The sequence below is a fragment of the Trifolium pratense genome, linkage group LG5 (genome assembly GCF_020283565.1).
Source record: "Trifolium pratense cultivar HEN17-A07 linkage group LG5, ARS_RC_1.1, whole genome shotgun sequence".
Taxonomy (NCBI): Eukaryota; Viridiplantae; Streptophyta; class Magnoliopsida; order Fabales; family Fabaceae; genus Trifolium; species Trifolium pratense.
In genome coordinates, this window is record NC_060063.1 from 1,652,618 (window position 1) to 1,669,810 (window position 17,193).

At 33.8% G+C, this 17,193-nt stretch overlaps 1 protein-coding gene and 1 long non-coding RNA gene across 2 annotated transcripts; both read left to right on the forward strand.

Annotated features, from left to right (window-relative positions):
• Positions 1 to 4,022: 4,022 nt before the first annotated feature.
• LOC123885522 (dehydration-responsive element-binding protein 3-like) lies at positions 4,023 to 4,876 on the forward strand. Its single transcript, XM_045934804.1, has one exon. The coding sequence runs from the start codon at positions 4,053 to 4,055 to the stop codon at positions 4,719 to 4,721; it is 669 nt and encodes a 222-aa protein (XP_045790760.1). The 5' UTR covers positions 4,023 to 4,052; the 3' UTR covers positions 4,722 to 4,876.
• An 11,492-nt stretch (positions 4,877 to 16,368) lies between these two features.
• LOC123883129 lies at positions 16,369 to 16,824 on the forward strand. Its single transcript, XR_006800117.1, has 3 exons — positions 16,369 to 16,463; positions 16,566 to 16,637; positions 16,735 to 16,824. It is a non-coding gene; the product is annotated as an uncharacterized LOC123883129 (long non-coding RNA).
• The last annotated feature ends 369 nt before the right edge of the window (positions 16,825 to 17,193 follow it).

Sequence of the window (17,193 nt, forward strand, 5' to 3'; positions counted from 1 at the left end):
TATGTTTTAGTGACAAATAATAGTCCCGTGTATATTTTTAATAAAAAATTAGAAATTTATTAGGAATATTTAGGGTAATTTAGTAAGTTTGATACTAATTAACTTTATTATATTATTATTAATTAATGTTTTTTTTTCTCTATTTTTATTTATAGATTGTTATGTTTTGTTCCTATTTTTAAGCATATCATCTTTCTATATTTTTTTTAATATTTATTTTAGTGAAATTACAATGAATGATATAAAACTTGCAGCATGATTAGAAGTAATAAAGATAAATTATGAACTTTGATAATAATCGATTTTAATATATTAGTAATAGATATGAGTTTTTATAAAAAAAAAATATTAATACGAAGTATGTATTTTTATATAAAAGTGACCAAATAACAAATCTAAATGCTTCTATCATATAAATATTTTTTTGCAATCACAAGATTTAAGGCATTGGAATAATAATACAACAGTCCTTCTGGTGACTTGATGGGTTTGATCTCATGTGGACTACCCTCTGCCAACGCCATTCTCTTTGCTTTGTCCTTTTTTCTTTTTCTTCTTTCTTTGCTATGTTTGTCCTTTACTCTTTTATGGACCATAGAGTTTCATAGAGTTTGACACTTTCACGGACAAACAATTTCTTATTTATTTAGAGTGAAGATTTAATCTACTTGAGTTGGTCTGATGAAATTGGCTTGAAACCTCAGAGTGTTTTTTTCTTAAAATTTCAAGTTCGATTCTCTCTGATGTCAATTTGAATAGGATTACTTTAACTTCTTCAAAAAAATTTATAGAGTGAAAGATCTAAAGAGGTTTCCTAAAAAAACTTCCTGATCCAAGTTGTTCCTAGCAATAAAAAAATAAAAAAAAAACTTATATTAGTCCTTTACAAAATTAAATTAGAAAGAACATTTAAGTTTTATGTAAACTTTGATTTAAAAATAGAGTTTTATTAAAATAATATAGTCATCCTATTTGTACTGTGTACTGGATTGTCGGTGGACCTTGCAATTGAGCCTCCTTTTTCATTTATTTTGTTGTTGCTAGCGCTTGAAGTTTATGGATATACTCTCCTATTTGAAAATAAAATAGCTAACAAGTAACAAATGAATTGGCTTGCCTGCTTGATAAGTGCTAAAAATACAATGACCAATATCAGAATATCCTTAGACTTGCTCGCCTGATCCTTAGCTCAAGCAACCATGGAGAGCGACCAATGTTAGAATGTCCCATATCTATAAATTAACGATAGTTTCCCGACGAACAAACTCCTCATCCGACGACAATGGGTTGTTAAAGGCAAATATCTGATGAGCTAGCTTTTTCCTCCTTCTCGCCTGGCCACTATATATATACTTGCCCAACGAGAAAATATATTCGTTTTTCTATAAATAGCATTTAAAACTGAACTTATTAAAATATATTCGTTTTCTTTGTGTTGTTAGGACATCGACACCGCTACATATTTATAAAATATATAAATTGAGAATCAAAATAAATACATTTAAATCTAATTTGAGCAAGTTATTTTTTAAAAAAGTTTTAAAATAATATATGATAGTATTTTACCTTTATTTATCCATCTACGGTCGAAAAAATTAAAAATATTGTAATCAAAATGTAATGTCTTCAATCCCTCATTGATCAATATTGTTGTTTCGATACAACTTTAACTCTTGTGGATATGTCTCATATGTGCCTAACGAGAGTATAAGCAAAAAAAAAAAAAAAGTTTGGAACACTTGTTCGACACGTGTCATACGAGTGTCTTACAAGTGTCGAACACCGATCAAAAAAGTGTCAAAGTAAAGGAAAAATTGAATTTCTTCCAACACCGATATGAGCTATCCGACAAGTGTCGTACGAGTGTCGGACATCGACACGTGTCGGACACCGACACGTGTCGGACACCGTGACACGCCTAATCATCGAGGTGTCGATGCTTTCTTTGCTCTTTTCTCTCATTTGTACGTTAGTTCTGACGACTATGAGTAACTAAACTCAACTCTCTTTTGTGTTAAAATTATTTAGTTATATATGATTTTATTGCAAATACTTTCCACCTTCTTTTTTACAAGAAATTATCAAATTTTTATGTTCATCGAATAACTAATATATTTATCTATAATATAAACCAAATATATATATATATATATAGAGTCAGGATCCGTTGACACCAACTAGTTTGACACCAAATGTTACACCTCTCAATAACGTTTTAACCGATATAAATTTTATAAAATCCACCGTTGGATTGAAAGTTTACATCATATAGATCATTTGTGTAAAATTTCAGACAAATCCAAAATCATTTGATATGTTATTGAGATACATCAAAATTAACGGTTTTTGTATTTTTTTAAATGCCGTTAATCTTTATGTGTCTCAATAGCATATCAAATGATTTTGGATTTGTCTGAAATTTTACACAAATGATCTATATGATGTAAACTTTCAATCCAACGGTGGATTTTATAAAATTTATATCGGTTAAAACGTTATTGAGAGGTGTAACATTTGGTGTCAAACTAGTTGGTGTCAACGGATCCTGACTCATATATATATATATATATATATATATATAGACACACACGAATATTTACACTAGGATGCTTAATTGATATACGATGAATTCATCTATAAAAATTAATCGATAGACATATGGTTATGATTGTAATCATTCAAGGGTGGGGTTTTGAGAATAAAGTTCTGTGAAGAAGTCAACAAACAGGACCGTGCATTGCACGGAAAAAAACAGAAATGAAACCCTCACTCAAGAAACAACATCATAATTAATTGAAAGTTCTTTTATCACAAAACCATGCATGGATGGACACAAAACCGAACAAACAAAGAAGGAAAATCTTGTCCATGAACACTTCGATACACATCTTATTTAAATATGTAATGATATACTGTTGATGTGAATTATTATGACAAATCCACAAATAATATTTTATATAAAAAAATTAGCAAATATTATTTATCAACCTTTCATAATTATTCATCTCAACAATGTACCGGTACACATTCATGTAAAATGTGTACCGAAGAATTTACCAAATATAATCATCTTCTCAACAATAAAAAAAACCAAAAAAATTGTGATGTACATTATATACACACAGATTATTATTATATGGTCAAGAGACCAAATATAATCTTTTTAGTCACATTCACAAAATATTATTTTTTCATTTTATTCTTTTAATTATTTTATATATAATTAAAAAAATTAATTATATATTTTAATTGTATGTGAGTGTGTCTAAAATTGGTGTTTACGGTCACTTGACCATAGAAGTCTAGCTCCTAAACACTTATATATGCCTATATTTGATATGATACGATGACAAATTCTAATATGGACCACTTGGACCGGTCATAAATAACATTATAATGAATATGAATTTTACAAAACTCATTGTTGGGTTAAAAATTTATATCATTTAGATCATTTATATCATTTAACCCATGCTCTCTTTATGAGTGGGAGATGCAACCTATTTTGTGCTGGAACCGTTAGAGTCATGTGCGGTGGTGATTCTGGGTACTGGTGGTCTTGGTGGGTTATGGGCTTGCTTTTGCCCTTTTTTCACTTGATTTTTACTCTTTTTCTTCTTTCCGGCCTTTTGGTGTTTTGGGGCTTGTGGTTCTCGGTCTAGTCCGGGGACGTCGTAGGAGTCTTAATATGATATAAATTTTTTTATGGAGGATTAATATGGTATAAATTTTCAATCTAACGGTAAATTTTATAAAATTGGTATTCGATAGATCACTTGTCCACGGTGGACCACTTATGAAGATGGTCTTCATATTTGGGTTTGTGCCTTGAGAAATATTTCTCATGATATGATATGTATTTTTTTAATGGCAAAGATTATGATATGTCTTTCTTAAGGGGTCCTTGACAATTAGAAGATTCATTCCCACGTTTTTTTCTCCTTTCAATTTCGATAATGTACCCTTCTGTTCTCTTCTCTTCCTACTTAAAACCTCCTTCTCCTCTCTCCCTTTTCCACTTATTATATGTTACTTAAAAAAAAAAAAACACAATGGTTAATAATAATACTTCATCACTCTCTTCACCTTCATCACCACCACAATCATTGACTTGTTCTAGTGAAGAAGAAAAGAGAGGAAAAAAGAGAGATACTAACTCAGTTTATAGAGGAGTTAGAATGCGCACATGGGGAAAATGGGTATCCGAAATCCGAGAGCCGCGGAAGAAAAGTCGAATTTGGCTTGGAACATTTGCAACTGCCGAAATGGCAGCGCGTGCACATGACGCGGCTGCACTTACCATTAAAGGCTCGGCCGCAATCCTTAACTTCCCCGAACTCGCGGCTTCACTTCCTCGACCGGCTACCAGTTCGCGAAGAGATGTTCAAGCCGCAGCCGCTAAAGCAGCTTCCATGGTTGCCCCACCACAATCACCATTACCACCACCTTCTTCTAATTATTCTCCTTCCTCCTCCTCCTCGACGCCAGATGATCTGGGCGAGATTATTGAACTTCCGCAACTCGAAACCTGTTTTGAATCACCCGACCCGAATAATGAGTTTGTGTTTTTCGACCCGGTTGATTCTTCTCACTCATGGTATCATAGCATTTATGATAATGAAGAAGAGAATGGTTATGGTAGTGGATGCAACTTCAACTTGGAATCAATGCATGATCATGCAATTGACCATGAGAACACGTTTCTTTCATTGTGGCCATGAACAATTGTTCCCAATTACCTACCCTTTTTTGTGTGTGTGAGATTTATTTAATTTTTTGTGTTGAATTTCACCAATCACCACCACTTTAATTAATTTGGTTCAAGTGATATCAAGTGGTTCCATTATTTATATATTAATTTTATTACTAAACCTTTAATTAAAATGGTCCTTCGGCAATATTTCTTTCAACGGGACTAATATATTTTATATCTTTTTTATTTTACATGGTAATTAACAATATTTTTTATATTATTAGTAAAAAAACAATATTTTTTATATTAATTAAGTTGTTAATAGATTATCAATTTGATTAGACATTTTGTATAATGAGATGTGTATATTTATAGAATTTGTAATGTGGATTGTTTTTTTTGGTTACCATGATATTGGTACGAAGTTTCCATCGTCGTAAGTGATGACTAATCTCCGTCGGGAAACCTGTGGGGCACACAAGGTGGGTTCTCCCCTCCCAACCGAATTTTCTCCATACGCATGAGCCAGGAATCGAAATCCTGACCACATGCTTAAGGGGACTAAGACTCTTACCACTTGTAATGTGAATTGTTTTTAACAGCTCGCAACTTAAAATTGGATTGCATGCATTCAACAAATACATTCCCGTAGTCAACATAATAATTTATCAATTTTTGTGTTATTTTGTGTGAAGGGATTCTTGATGAGTGAATATGTGAGATTATCGACAACTGTTAATCGGAATCCTTTGACATTTTAATTTGTATTATTTTTTTTCACTCATTTTTTCTCATTCACCATTCGTTTTTGGATTTTGTTTTTGTTTATTATGATTATTTTCACATGTCTTTGTTATGATTCAAGAATAGAGAGGGAATTGAAGGAAAAGATTCTTCATTATTGAATAGAATGAATTGTTCTTACACTAACATCACTTATATACAATCATAGATGATCTACCATAAGCTAAGCTACACTATCTACACAGTAACTTGTGCTACAAGTTAGTTACAAAGTTGTTAGCTGTACAATGTATATTGCAACTTAGGCTTGATCATGAGCATCACTTAACATCCTCCCACAAGCTGATGCTTGGTATATGTCAAGCAATCCAAGCTTGGACAAGAGATTGTTAAACTTTGGTGCAGGCAATGCTTTTGTCAAAAAGTCTGCTACCTGATCATGTGTTGATATAGGAAGCAACCTCATCAAGCCTTCTTGTACCTTCTCTCTAACAAGGTGACAGTCAATCTCTATATGCTTAGTCCTTTCATGAAAGACAGGATTGGAAGCTATGTGTAATGCACTCTGGTTGTCACAGAAAAACACTAGCTGTTTGGAACTTTCTATGTGTAAATCTTTCAGCAAGTATAGCAGCCATGTTAATTCACAAGTTGCTGAAGATAGTGCTCTATATTCTGCTTCAGAGGATGATTTGGATATAGTTGACTGCTTCTTAGCTTTCCATGAAACTAGTGATGAACCTAAGAAGAAGCAATATCCAGTTGTTGATTTCCTTGTATCTAAGCACCCTGCCCAGTCAGCATCTGAATATCCAAGGAGATGCATATCTGTGTTTCTGTGGAACATGAGGCCTCTACCAGGATTGTGCTTGAGATATCTAATGACTCTACAAGCTGCTTTGTAGTGTGTCACAGTAGGGTTATGCAAGAACTGACTTAACTGTTGTGTTGCATATGTTATATCAGGCCTAGTGTTTGTGAGATATAACAATTTCTCTACAAGTCTCCTGTACAAGCTTATATCTTCAAATGGTTTCCCATTGTCTTGATGTAGCTTGATGGAAGGATCCAGAGGTGTAGATGCAGGTTTGGAGCCAAGCAAACCTGAGTCATTGAGCAGATCAAGACAGTATTTCCTCTGAGAAATGCTGATGCCTTCTTTAGAATGAGCAACTTCCAATCCAAGAAAGTACTTCACAACTCCCAAATCCTTGATTTTGAAGTTGTGATCCAGAATAGTTTTGATTCTATCTATCTCTTGCATATTAGTGTCAGCCAATATCACATCATCAACATATATAAGTAATGCAGTGAAGTTGTTTTGTTGATTGAGTGTGAATAATGAATAATCAGAGGTGGATTGTGTATATCCCTCCCTGACTAACAAAGATGTAAGCTTCTCATACCACTTCCTGCTGGCTTGCTTCAAACCATACAAACTCTTGAGCAGCTTACATACTTGGTTAGGCTTAGTGCACTGAACACCATCTGGTATTTGCATATAAACATTCTCCTGTAAATCTCCATGCAAGAAGGCATTATTTACATCCAACTGATGTAAGAACCACCCTTTAATAGATGCAATGGCAAGAAGCATTCTAACTGTAGTGAGTTTAGCAACAGGTGAGAAAGTGTCAAAGAAATCAAGACCTTCTACCTGGTTATAGCCTTTAGCTACAAGTCTGGCCTTGTATCTCTCTATGGTGCCATCAGACTTGTGCTTAATTTTGTAAACCCACTTGTTACCAATTGGCTTAACATTAGGTGGTAAATCTACAATCTTCCAAGTGCCAGTACGAGCCAATGCCTCAAGCTCAGAATTCATAGCTTGTATCCAATGTTCTGATATACAAGCTTCAGTATAGGTTTTAGGTTCTGTGTGTTGTGTGAGAGACATTGTGTAGACACTATGTGAAGAAGACAAATGATCTAAAGAATGAAAAGAGGAGATAGGATAGAGAATACCTGGAGATGATGGCTGTGTGGATGAATCTGAAGAACTGCATACATAATCAGACAGATAGGAAGGTTTATGCTTTATCCTGTCAGGCCTAACCAATGGTGAAGTAGCAGTTGGTGTAGAGTTAGGTAAATTATGTTGTTGGTCAGGTGTGTTAGGAGGTGAGTCATTTGGTGGTGTAATGGCAGAAGTGTCAAAGTATTGAGTTGAATTATCTGGTGAGGGAGTGATGGAATCACTGTCAAGGATTGAATGGTAATGCCAATGGTTTTTGGAATTGTTGGTGGTATAAGGTAAAATATGATCAAAATGTTTAACATTTCTTGAAATGAAAATGTCTCTGGATTCAAGATCAAAAAGGATGGTGCCTTTGACACCTTGCTTGTAGCCTAAGAAAATGCATTTTCTACCCCTTGGTGATAGTTTTGTTCTACTAGCAGTTAAAGTAGATGCATATGCAAGAGAACCAAATACTTTCAAATCATTTAAATCAGGTAAGGATTGATGCAACATTCATATGGTGATTTATTTTCAAGTACAAGTGTGGGAATTCTATTAATGATGTATGCAGCATGCAATACAGCATAAGACCAGAAATTTTTAGGCAAATTAGACTGATATAAAAGAGCTCTACCAATGTTCAAAAGATGTTGATGTTTCCTCTCCACTCTACCATTTTGTTGTGGAGATTCTACACAACTTGTTTGATGTAAAATGCCATTAGAAGAGTAGTAATCATGCATTAGAAACTCAGGTCCATTATCAGACCTAACAATTTTGACTTGGTGATTATATTGAGTTTTTATCATTTTGAGTAAAGTTACTATATGAGTTCTAGTTTCAGCTTTAGATTTCATTAAGATAATCCATGTAAATCTGCTATAATCATCTACAGCAGTTAGAAAATATGAATAACCATGAACAGATTTTATTGATATAGGGCCCCAAATGTCAAAATGAATTACATCATAAGCAGCAACTGCTTTATTAAAACTATTACCATAAGGCAATTTCTTAAACCTAGCAAGGTGACAAATGTCACATATTCCTTTATGATCTGCTATTACATAAGGGAACTTATTTTTCATACTAACAAGTCTATGATGGGAAGGGTGCCCTAATCTAAAATGCCATATAGCTGTTTTGGGAATGGTGGCATGGTTAGAACCATCAATGGAAGCAACATGAGCCAATCTATCTGTGAGTTTAAGGTGATACAGGCCTTCATGCTCATCACCAGAACCAATCATCTTCAAGCACTTCTTGTCCTGAATGACACATTGTGAACCAGTGAAATTAACAATGTAATTAGATGAACTACAAAGTTTGGACACAGCAATTAAATTGATTGAAAAAGCAGGCACATATAGAACATCATGAATGACTAATTTTGAAGAAAAATTAACAATACCAGAATATTTGGCAATTGCAAAATTTCCATTAGGCAATTTAATGTGAATAGGATTGATTTCAATATATGATTGAAACCAAGATAATGAGTTGCATATGTGGTGACTAGCACCTGAATCAATGATCCAAGTGCCAAGAACACATGCATTATGAGAAGAAAGATGAATACCTTTGTGAATCACTGATGAATGATCAGTGATGATGGAAGAACCAACCTGATTAGAGCTTGCAGAACCAACATTGGATGCAAGATTATAATTCTGAAGGAGAGTCATGAGCTTATCATACTGATCTTGAGAGAGTGATGGAGGAGTAGGAGCAACATTAGAATCAACACTACCTCCCTCAGCTGCAACATTATGAGCAGATGAAAACTTCTTCATGTGTGGTGGTACACCATTCTTTTTGAAGCAATTTTCAACCACATGATTGTCCTTTCCACAGTAAGAACAACTACGAGTAGAAGATTTGGAACTAGAAGAAGGCTTTGCAGATCTTGCAGCATTAACCAAAATCTTAGAATCATCAATTTCAGCAAAGTTACCTTGGCGTTCATGCTGGATAACTAAGGAGAAAACTCGGTTAATTGGAGGAAGAGGCTCCATGATCAAGATCTGTGACCTAACAGTAGAAAAATTCTCATTCAAACCAGTTAGGAAACGAACGGTTTGAAGCAAGATGTGATTTCTACGCGCAGACCTCATAGCTTCGCAAACACAGCGCTGACGGCAAGTGCAAGAAGGAATTGGAAGATACAATTCTAATTCCTCCCAAAGAGTCTTGAGTTCAGAGTAGAAATCAGTTACAGAACGATTGTCTTGTTTCAAAGCATAGATTTCTTGTTGAAGTTCAGAGATACGAACCAAATCACCTTGCGAGAAACGTTCACGAAGATCATTCCATATATCAATGGCGTTCTCCATGAATACGACAGATTGAGCAATCGAAGGAGAAATGGAGTTCAAAATCCAAGATGAAATCAACTGATTGCAACGATGCCAAGCACGATAGGCAGGATCAAAGTCATCGTCCGACATTGGAAGAGCACCGGTGATGAAATCAAGCTTCATCTTCGCACCGAGCGCACGTTTCATAGAACGTGACCAAGAATGGTAGTTGGCACCGGTGAGAAGAGGAGTAACGATAACAGAGGAAGGTCCATCGCCGGGATGGACATAGTAAGGAGAAGAATTGTCAAGAACTGGATCAGGTTGAGCTCGAACCATGATGAAAAACGGTTACGACGGCGGAAGAAAACGGTTACGGTGGTGGAAAAGCGGTTAGGATCTTGAAGGCGGATGATACCATGTTATGATTCAAGAATAGAGAGGGAATTGAAGGAAAAGATTCTTCATTATTGAATAGAATGAATTGTTCTTACACTAACATCACTTATATACAATCATAGATGATCTACCATAAGCTAAGCTACACTATCTACACAGTAACTTGTGCTACAAGTTAGTTACAAAGTTGTTAGCTGTACAATGTATATTGCAACTTAGGCTTGATCATGAGCATCACTTAACAATCTTTGTCGCTAAAATGGGTGATTTCTCGGTTCTAATTAAGGTCATGTTATCATATGTCTTTAGTACATGTTACCGCTAGCTAAATGTAGAAGTATATATAAAAAAATATTGAATGCAAAATTTCTATTTTGTTTTTAATATTTACTCATATGCCCTATGTGCACATGTTAACATTTTTTTCAGTTTCTAACTAATTTGTAATGCTTAATAAGTAGTGTCTTATGCGTGACTTAATTACAATGCAATTGTAGTGAAATGAAATAATATAGATAGGCAAGTTGATTTTGATCATGCACACATTATATGGATTTGCATTGCTTTTTATTGAGAAGAACATATGTATGTTAAATGAAGATCTGTTATTTCATCTGCATCTTTTAATTTTACTTTGCTTTTTTTTTTGATAATTTTTTACTTTGCTTTTTATTTAGATAACAATTCCGTTCTTTATAGGTGACAATATTAAAATATCTCTTATTTGAACATCTAAATTTTGATAATTTTTTGACAACTTTCTCTCTCATATTCATATTATATTCTTATTTTCTCTCATTTTTTTTTCTCTCTATTATTTTTGTCCAATAAAAATAGGGAAAAGGAAAGGTGTTCCGAAGTTGTCAACAAATGAACCTTCAAATAATACTCCTATTTTTTAATTAGTTTTCTATTTGATGGGCTTTACAATGTTTAGTTTTATTTGGGCCTGCTTTGCTTTAAGGCTCATTAGCCATCGTTTCTTGAAAAATCCCGTCCCCCTCCCGCCCCCCCCCCCTCCACACGTTTCATATCCTCCCCTGAAATTACATTTTTGCTCCTACGTAAAAAGTTTGAAATGTATTTTTTAAAAATAATTTAGTCTAAATATTATTTTTATTGGCAATTTTTTTTAGTAAATACATTCTGAATTTTTTTCGCATGGGCAAAGATCTAACGTATGGTGCGGGGTGGTGACGGGAGGAGAATTTTTATTGTTTCTTTTAATTAAGATAGTTGTAGCTCATTTATTGAACCATATTTCATGGTTTTCTAATCTTTTTCTTCTTCATCAATAGAGTTGATTTCTTTTCCAAATTCTTCCTTTTTAAAATTACATATTGTTAAAAGAAAAAAGAAAAAAAAAAAAAACCATTATTAAGAAGCTGAGAGAATATTTCTTAAATCATAACATGGCACAAAACCAAAACCTGATGAGGTTGCAATTACTATTGATTGATCCTCAAAGATTTGAGGCGCAGTCAAAGAGAATTAGCATATGCTATCATTTAATACAAAAACCAACACCCTGTGCTAAAATTTATTGTATTTTCAATTTGTTTCACCAATATATATATATATATATATATATATATATATATATATATATATATATATATATATATATATATATATATAGGGGAGGGATCAAATTACACCGGTGTCACATTTGATTAATGTTACACCGCTTAATAACGCTTTAACGAATACAAATTTTACAAAATCCACCGTTGGATTGAAAGTTTATATCGTATAAATCATCCATGTTAAATTTTACAAAAATCTAAAATCGTTTGATATGTTATTGAGACCGATAAAGATTAATGGTTTATGCGTTTTTATTGAATACCGTTAATCTCGATCTATCTCAAAAACATATCAAACGATTTTAGATTTTTATACAATTCAACATAGATGATCTATACGATATAAGCTTTCAATCCAACGGTGAATTTTGTAAAAATTGTATTCGTTAAAGCGTTATTGAGCGGTGTAACATTACTCGAATGTTACATCGGTGTAATTTGATTCCTCCCCATATATATATATATATATATATGAAGATAGAGAGGCCAATGTATTTTATACTTTGATATATAAGTCATGTCTTGATTCAATAATCTACCTAAATGACCAACCTTTGTATATAAGTTAGCAAGAGTACGTACTCCCAATTTAGCACATGCATGTCTTTTGTGTAGTAGTATTCAATATTGAATTTCTATATATTGATGTCCCCTCCTTTTGTACTTTTCCCTTCACGTTTCTATATATTTTGGTTTGGTTAAAAAAAAAAAAAGAATTTCTATATATTATCAACACCAAAAAATATTGAATTTCTATATTTTTTTCATAGTAATAATTAATTACGGTTATGCTTAAAAAAATTAACAAATTCATCTAATAATTTTAAACAGAGTTATATTTAGGACAATTTCTTTCAATATGTATTTATAATTCAATGAATATTTATGAAATTTGTTTAATTATTTTTTTGATAGATAGACGAAATGACAACGTAATTATAAATTCACGCACACAAGTGAAGAAGTCGAAGTTCGAACCCCAATCATCATGTTCAACATAACAATTTCCATATTTTTATTGAATCTATTTTGATTAAATTTTTTTGGGGGGTAGTGAGGATTCTAGGAAAATATCTTGGATTAACTGGAAAACTATATGTTTGCGTAAGGAGTACGAGGGTTTGGGGGTTAGGCAGTTGAGGGAGTTTAACTTGGCCTTGTTAGGGAAGTGGTGTTGGAGGATGTTAGTGGATAAGGAGGGTATGTGGTTTCGAGTGTTGGCAGGACGTTATGGGATTGAGTGGGGTAGGCTGTGTGAGGGTGGAGCGCGTGTGTCTACGTGGTGGAGGGAGTTGGCGCGTATTCGGGATGGTGGAGGTGAGATAGGGGGAGGGTGGTTCAGGGATCATGTTTCGAGACAGGTAGGGGATGGGTCCGACACTTTTTTCTGGACCGATCCCTGGGTGGATGGGACCTCGTTGCAGGAACGGTTTGGGCGACTGTTTGACCTGTCAGTAAACAAATCAGCTTCAGTGGCTGAGATGTTTATGCAAGGTTGGGGGGCTGGAGGGGAGGCGTGGGTGTGGAGGCGTTAGTTGAGGGCGTGGGAGGAGGAGATGTTGGGGGAGTGTCAGTCTTTACTGCTTACCCTTTCTTTGCAGGATCATGTCTCAGATAGATGGATATGGCAGGCTGACCTTGACGACGATTACACGGTTCGTGGTGCATATCAGCTTTTGACGTCACAGGATGCGGTTACTTTGGATGATGCGTCAGGTCTTATTTGGCATCGTCAGGTTCCTTTGAAGGTTTCCATCTGTGCCTGGCGACTTTTGCGGGACAGGTTACCTACCAAAGCAAACCTGGTTACTCGAGGGATTTTATCTGTGACGGCCCATCATTGTGTTTCTGGTTGCGGTGAGGTTGAGACGGTTCAGCACTTGTTCCTTTCGTGTAGTACTTTTGGTGCCCTTTGGTCTCTTATCAGCTCATGGATTGACTCTTCTTTGGTGACTGCTTAGACTCTTGCAGATCATTTTGTTCAGTTTACAGCTTCAGCGGGTAGCCTTCGAGCACGATGTTCTTTCATGCAGATCATATGGCTTGCTTGTGTGTGGGTTGTGTGGACCGAAAGAAACCATAGATTGTTCAGAGGCTCAGCATGTTCGGTGCATCATATTAGTTTCTTTTGGTTCTTGTGTTTTTGACTCTATTGTAACACTTCTTAGTCTTTCGTGGCACGTCTTGTGCTGTGTAGACTATTTGATTCAGTATATATATATATATATATATATATATTTCATTTTGGCTTCTTAAAAAAAAAAAAAACAATTTGCATATTTTTCTACAATTTTGTTTAATTTAATTGCTTCATATTAGAAAAATCGAAAGAAAATAAATGACGTCCCCCACACGTACGGGAAGACCCCCAAAAATATACGTACTATAATAATGCCATGTGAATTACTACAATATTGCATGCATCCAAAACTAATTATAAGAGGAAAAGTAAAGTCATCACAAATAATAATTGGTTCCACTCATTTATAAGATTGAATGGTTTGGGCCCTTGTACGTACGGTAGCAAGCAATCGGAAGGTGCAAGTTCAACGATCTTTCTATTAAACACTGTTTGGGTCCATTAATTCTCATCCCACAATATGCCCATGATTAAAAGGAAGAGGAAGAAGAAAAAGGAGATTTGTACATTTGTGATTAAGAAACTTAAGTACTTTTCTTGGGACAAAAAATATAAGTAGATTTTGATCGATTTGTGTGTATAAAACAGATGGATTTGTGTGTATAAAACTATGTTCTTATTGAGCGAATATCAAGTTCTTCAAATCAAACTTGTAAACATATGTTTTATTACTTGAGAAAGAATAATTGATCTGCTTCTAGTAGATTTTGATGGCAAGACTTGAGGCGGTTACGATAGGGATGGAGTTCATGTACAGTGAATCATAGTGGAAAAGTACCTACAAAACACATTAATTAGCACTATAACGTTCAAGTCAGTTTGTAATCAAGAAAGTGAAGTGAAAAGTGATTGAATTGTGTACCTTGACACCAAAGTTTGCATTTATATAGAGGGAGACAGTTATAACCGTTTGTGCAAGTTGACGTTGGAGAGGATTATAACTGTTGAGAAGAATCTAACGGTCCGAAGAGCGCAAGGAGAGCAACGATCTGCTGCAGGTGACGTACAATAATCACTATGTTTGTTACAATTGACGTACGTAGTGGGAGAAGTTTCCGTGAAGAAATGATATTGGGCTGCATATATAGAGCATTTGGGCCGCATGCATTGGGCCTTGACCCAGTCTAGAACATTAGGAGATCGTCTTTGTCGCCATACCTGCTCCTGGCACGCCGTACACATTTCCGTTTTTATCCTACTTAAGTAGCGGACATTATAAAAATGAGAATTATTTGAAAAATGTTGTCCCCTACTTAAGTAGCGGACATTATAAAAAAAATAAAATAAAAAAACAAATTTGTTAAGGTATTTGTAGGGCACGCGAGAAAATTAGTAGGGTGGCAAAATAAAATCCTCTTAAAATAGGTTGTTTATTCTAAGTTGTTGTCGTCCAAATTTGGTATTTGTTATAATTTGTTCTCCCATATCACAAAGCTAAGAACTTGATCTATTATTACACATGAATCCACTTCCACTCCACCCCTGATTTCAAAATGTTTCATTTGAATCAACTCAACAATTTTTCCTTTGATTGAAATTGATACATCTTTCGGGAAAAATCATATGCATTATTTTAAGTTAATTCAAATTAAAGTTAATATTTTAATTAATATATAATAGTGTTTTTCGCTGACAATTAAAAAAATATTTAGGCTGAGTGTCAAAATTAAACTCTATATATAGTAATAGTAATATATACATTACAATAATTATTTTTGAATTAAATTACAATAATTTTTCTAAGGGTGCAAAATGGTAAATTCTTATTGATTATGTACAAGATAATAGGGTATTTGTTTTTGTTTTGCTTAGACAGCCTACATATATATACTCGTACCTAATTACGATAAACTCAATGACAAAGTTGAATTCCAGAGCATAAGTACATGATATAGTACCATTTATTGATAATTTTTATTTATTTATTATTACATTTCTCATACGTAGTTGTTGCATCAGAAGAGAAACAGTACGTCAAGAGGATTATCTATATTTTGAGTTTAGAACAACTATTACACTACAAGAAAATACTCATTTACTGGCGAAATTTACTGGTGATTTTGGCCCTCAGTAACTTACTGGCGGCCTAAGCCCCCAATAATTAATCCAAACCTCCACAAACTTATAAAATTATAATTAATTACGAAAATTTGAATTTATTGGCGGTCCTGGCCGTCAGTAATTGTCTTGGACATTACCGGCGGTCCAGGCCGCCACTAACTAACCAGGAACAATAAAAAAAAAAAAAAAACTGGCGCCTCAGACCTTACTGGCGGCCTAGGCCGCCACAAAGTTTTGGTAATTTAAAAAAGTAGCCGTTGGAGGACTTAGTGGCGGTTTTGACCGCCGGTAATATTTCTTGGAACACGCCCAGACATTAATGGCGGCCTGGGCCGCCGCAAAGTGGTTGGAAATTGAAAAAAAAATAACCGTTGGGCTTAGTGGCGGCTTTGACCGCCAATAAGCTCCAAGAACAGATTTCCACGAAATTAATACCCCTCTATATATATCTTCCTTCACTTCACAACTTTCATTTCCTACAATCCTTTCTCTATCTAAAATTTCTCCAACATCTCTCTAAAAATTCTTAACTCTAAAAATTCTCCAACTTTTTATCATTTCACTCTTGTTTTTCTTCATTTTGGTAAGTATTTCTCTAATATTCATGCAAGTTTAATATTTGATGTTTATATTGATATGATAAATTGTGTTTATGCTAATAGTTAGTTTTTAAATTTTATTGTAGCAAGTGTTATTTTGTCTGGCGATTTGTACATAGGAGTATAATGTAGACACCACTCTTCCTCAGCATAAAAATGTAAGTTCAATTTTTTTCTTAAAAAAACTTTATGAGTTGTTTTGTAATGTTTATATATATTTTTATTAATAGTTGTTTTTCTCTTTTTTATTTAAAGATTCATGGTTGGTTCGTCCGTTGTCATGGTTGGGAGCTTAGTTTAAATAACTCCAAGTCAGACACTACCCGGCACAACAAGTAAGTAATATTATTTGGTTTGTATAATATATATGTTTGTGTGATTTTTTAAAGTTAGTATTTTTTTTGTTATTATTAAAATATATTGTTGGTTAACATGTTTAATATGATTTTTTTTAAAGTTATTCTCGCCGGTTATATGTTTAATGTGATGTTTAAAAGCTATATTTTTAATTTTTGTTAACAAAATTATTAGATCGTGTAAAAAGAAAAATAGTTATTAATATTTAACTTAACCACATGCATGTAAAATGATAATTATGTTTTAATTTTTATTTAAAAAAAAGTGTTAAAAATAATAAATAATAATGTTTCATTAATTAATAAACAAAATACGAAAAAACAATATAATTTTCATTTAAATAAAAAAAACGTAATT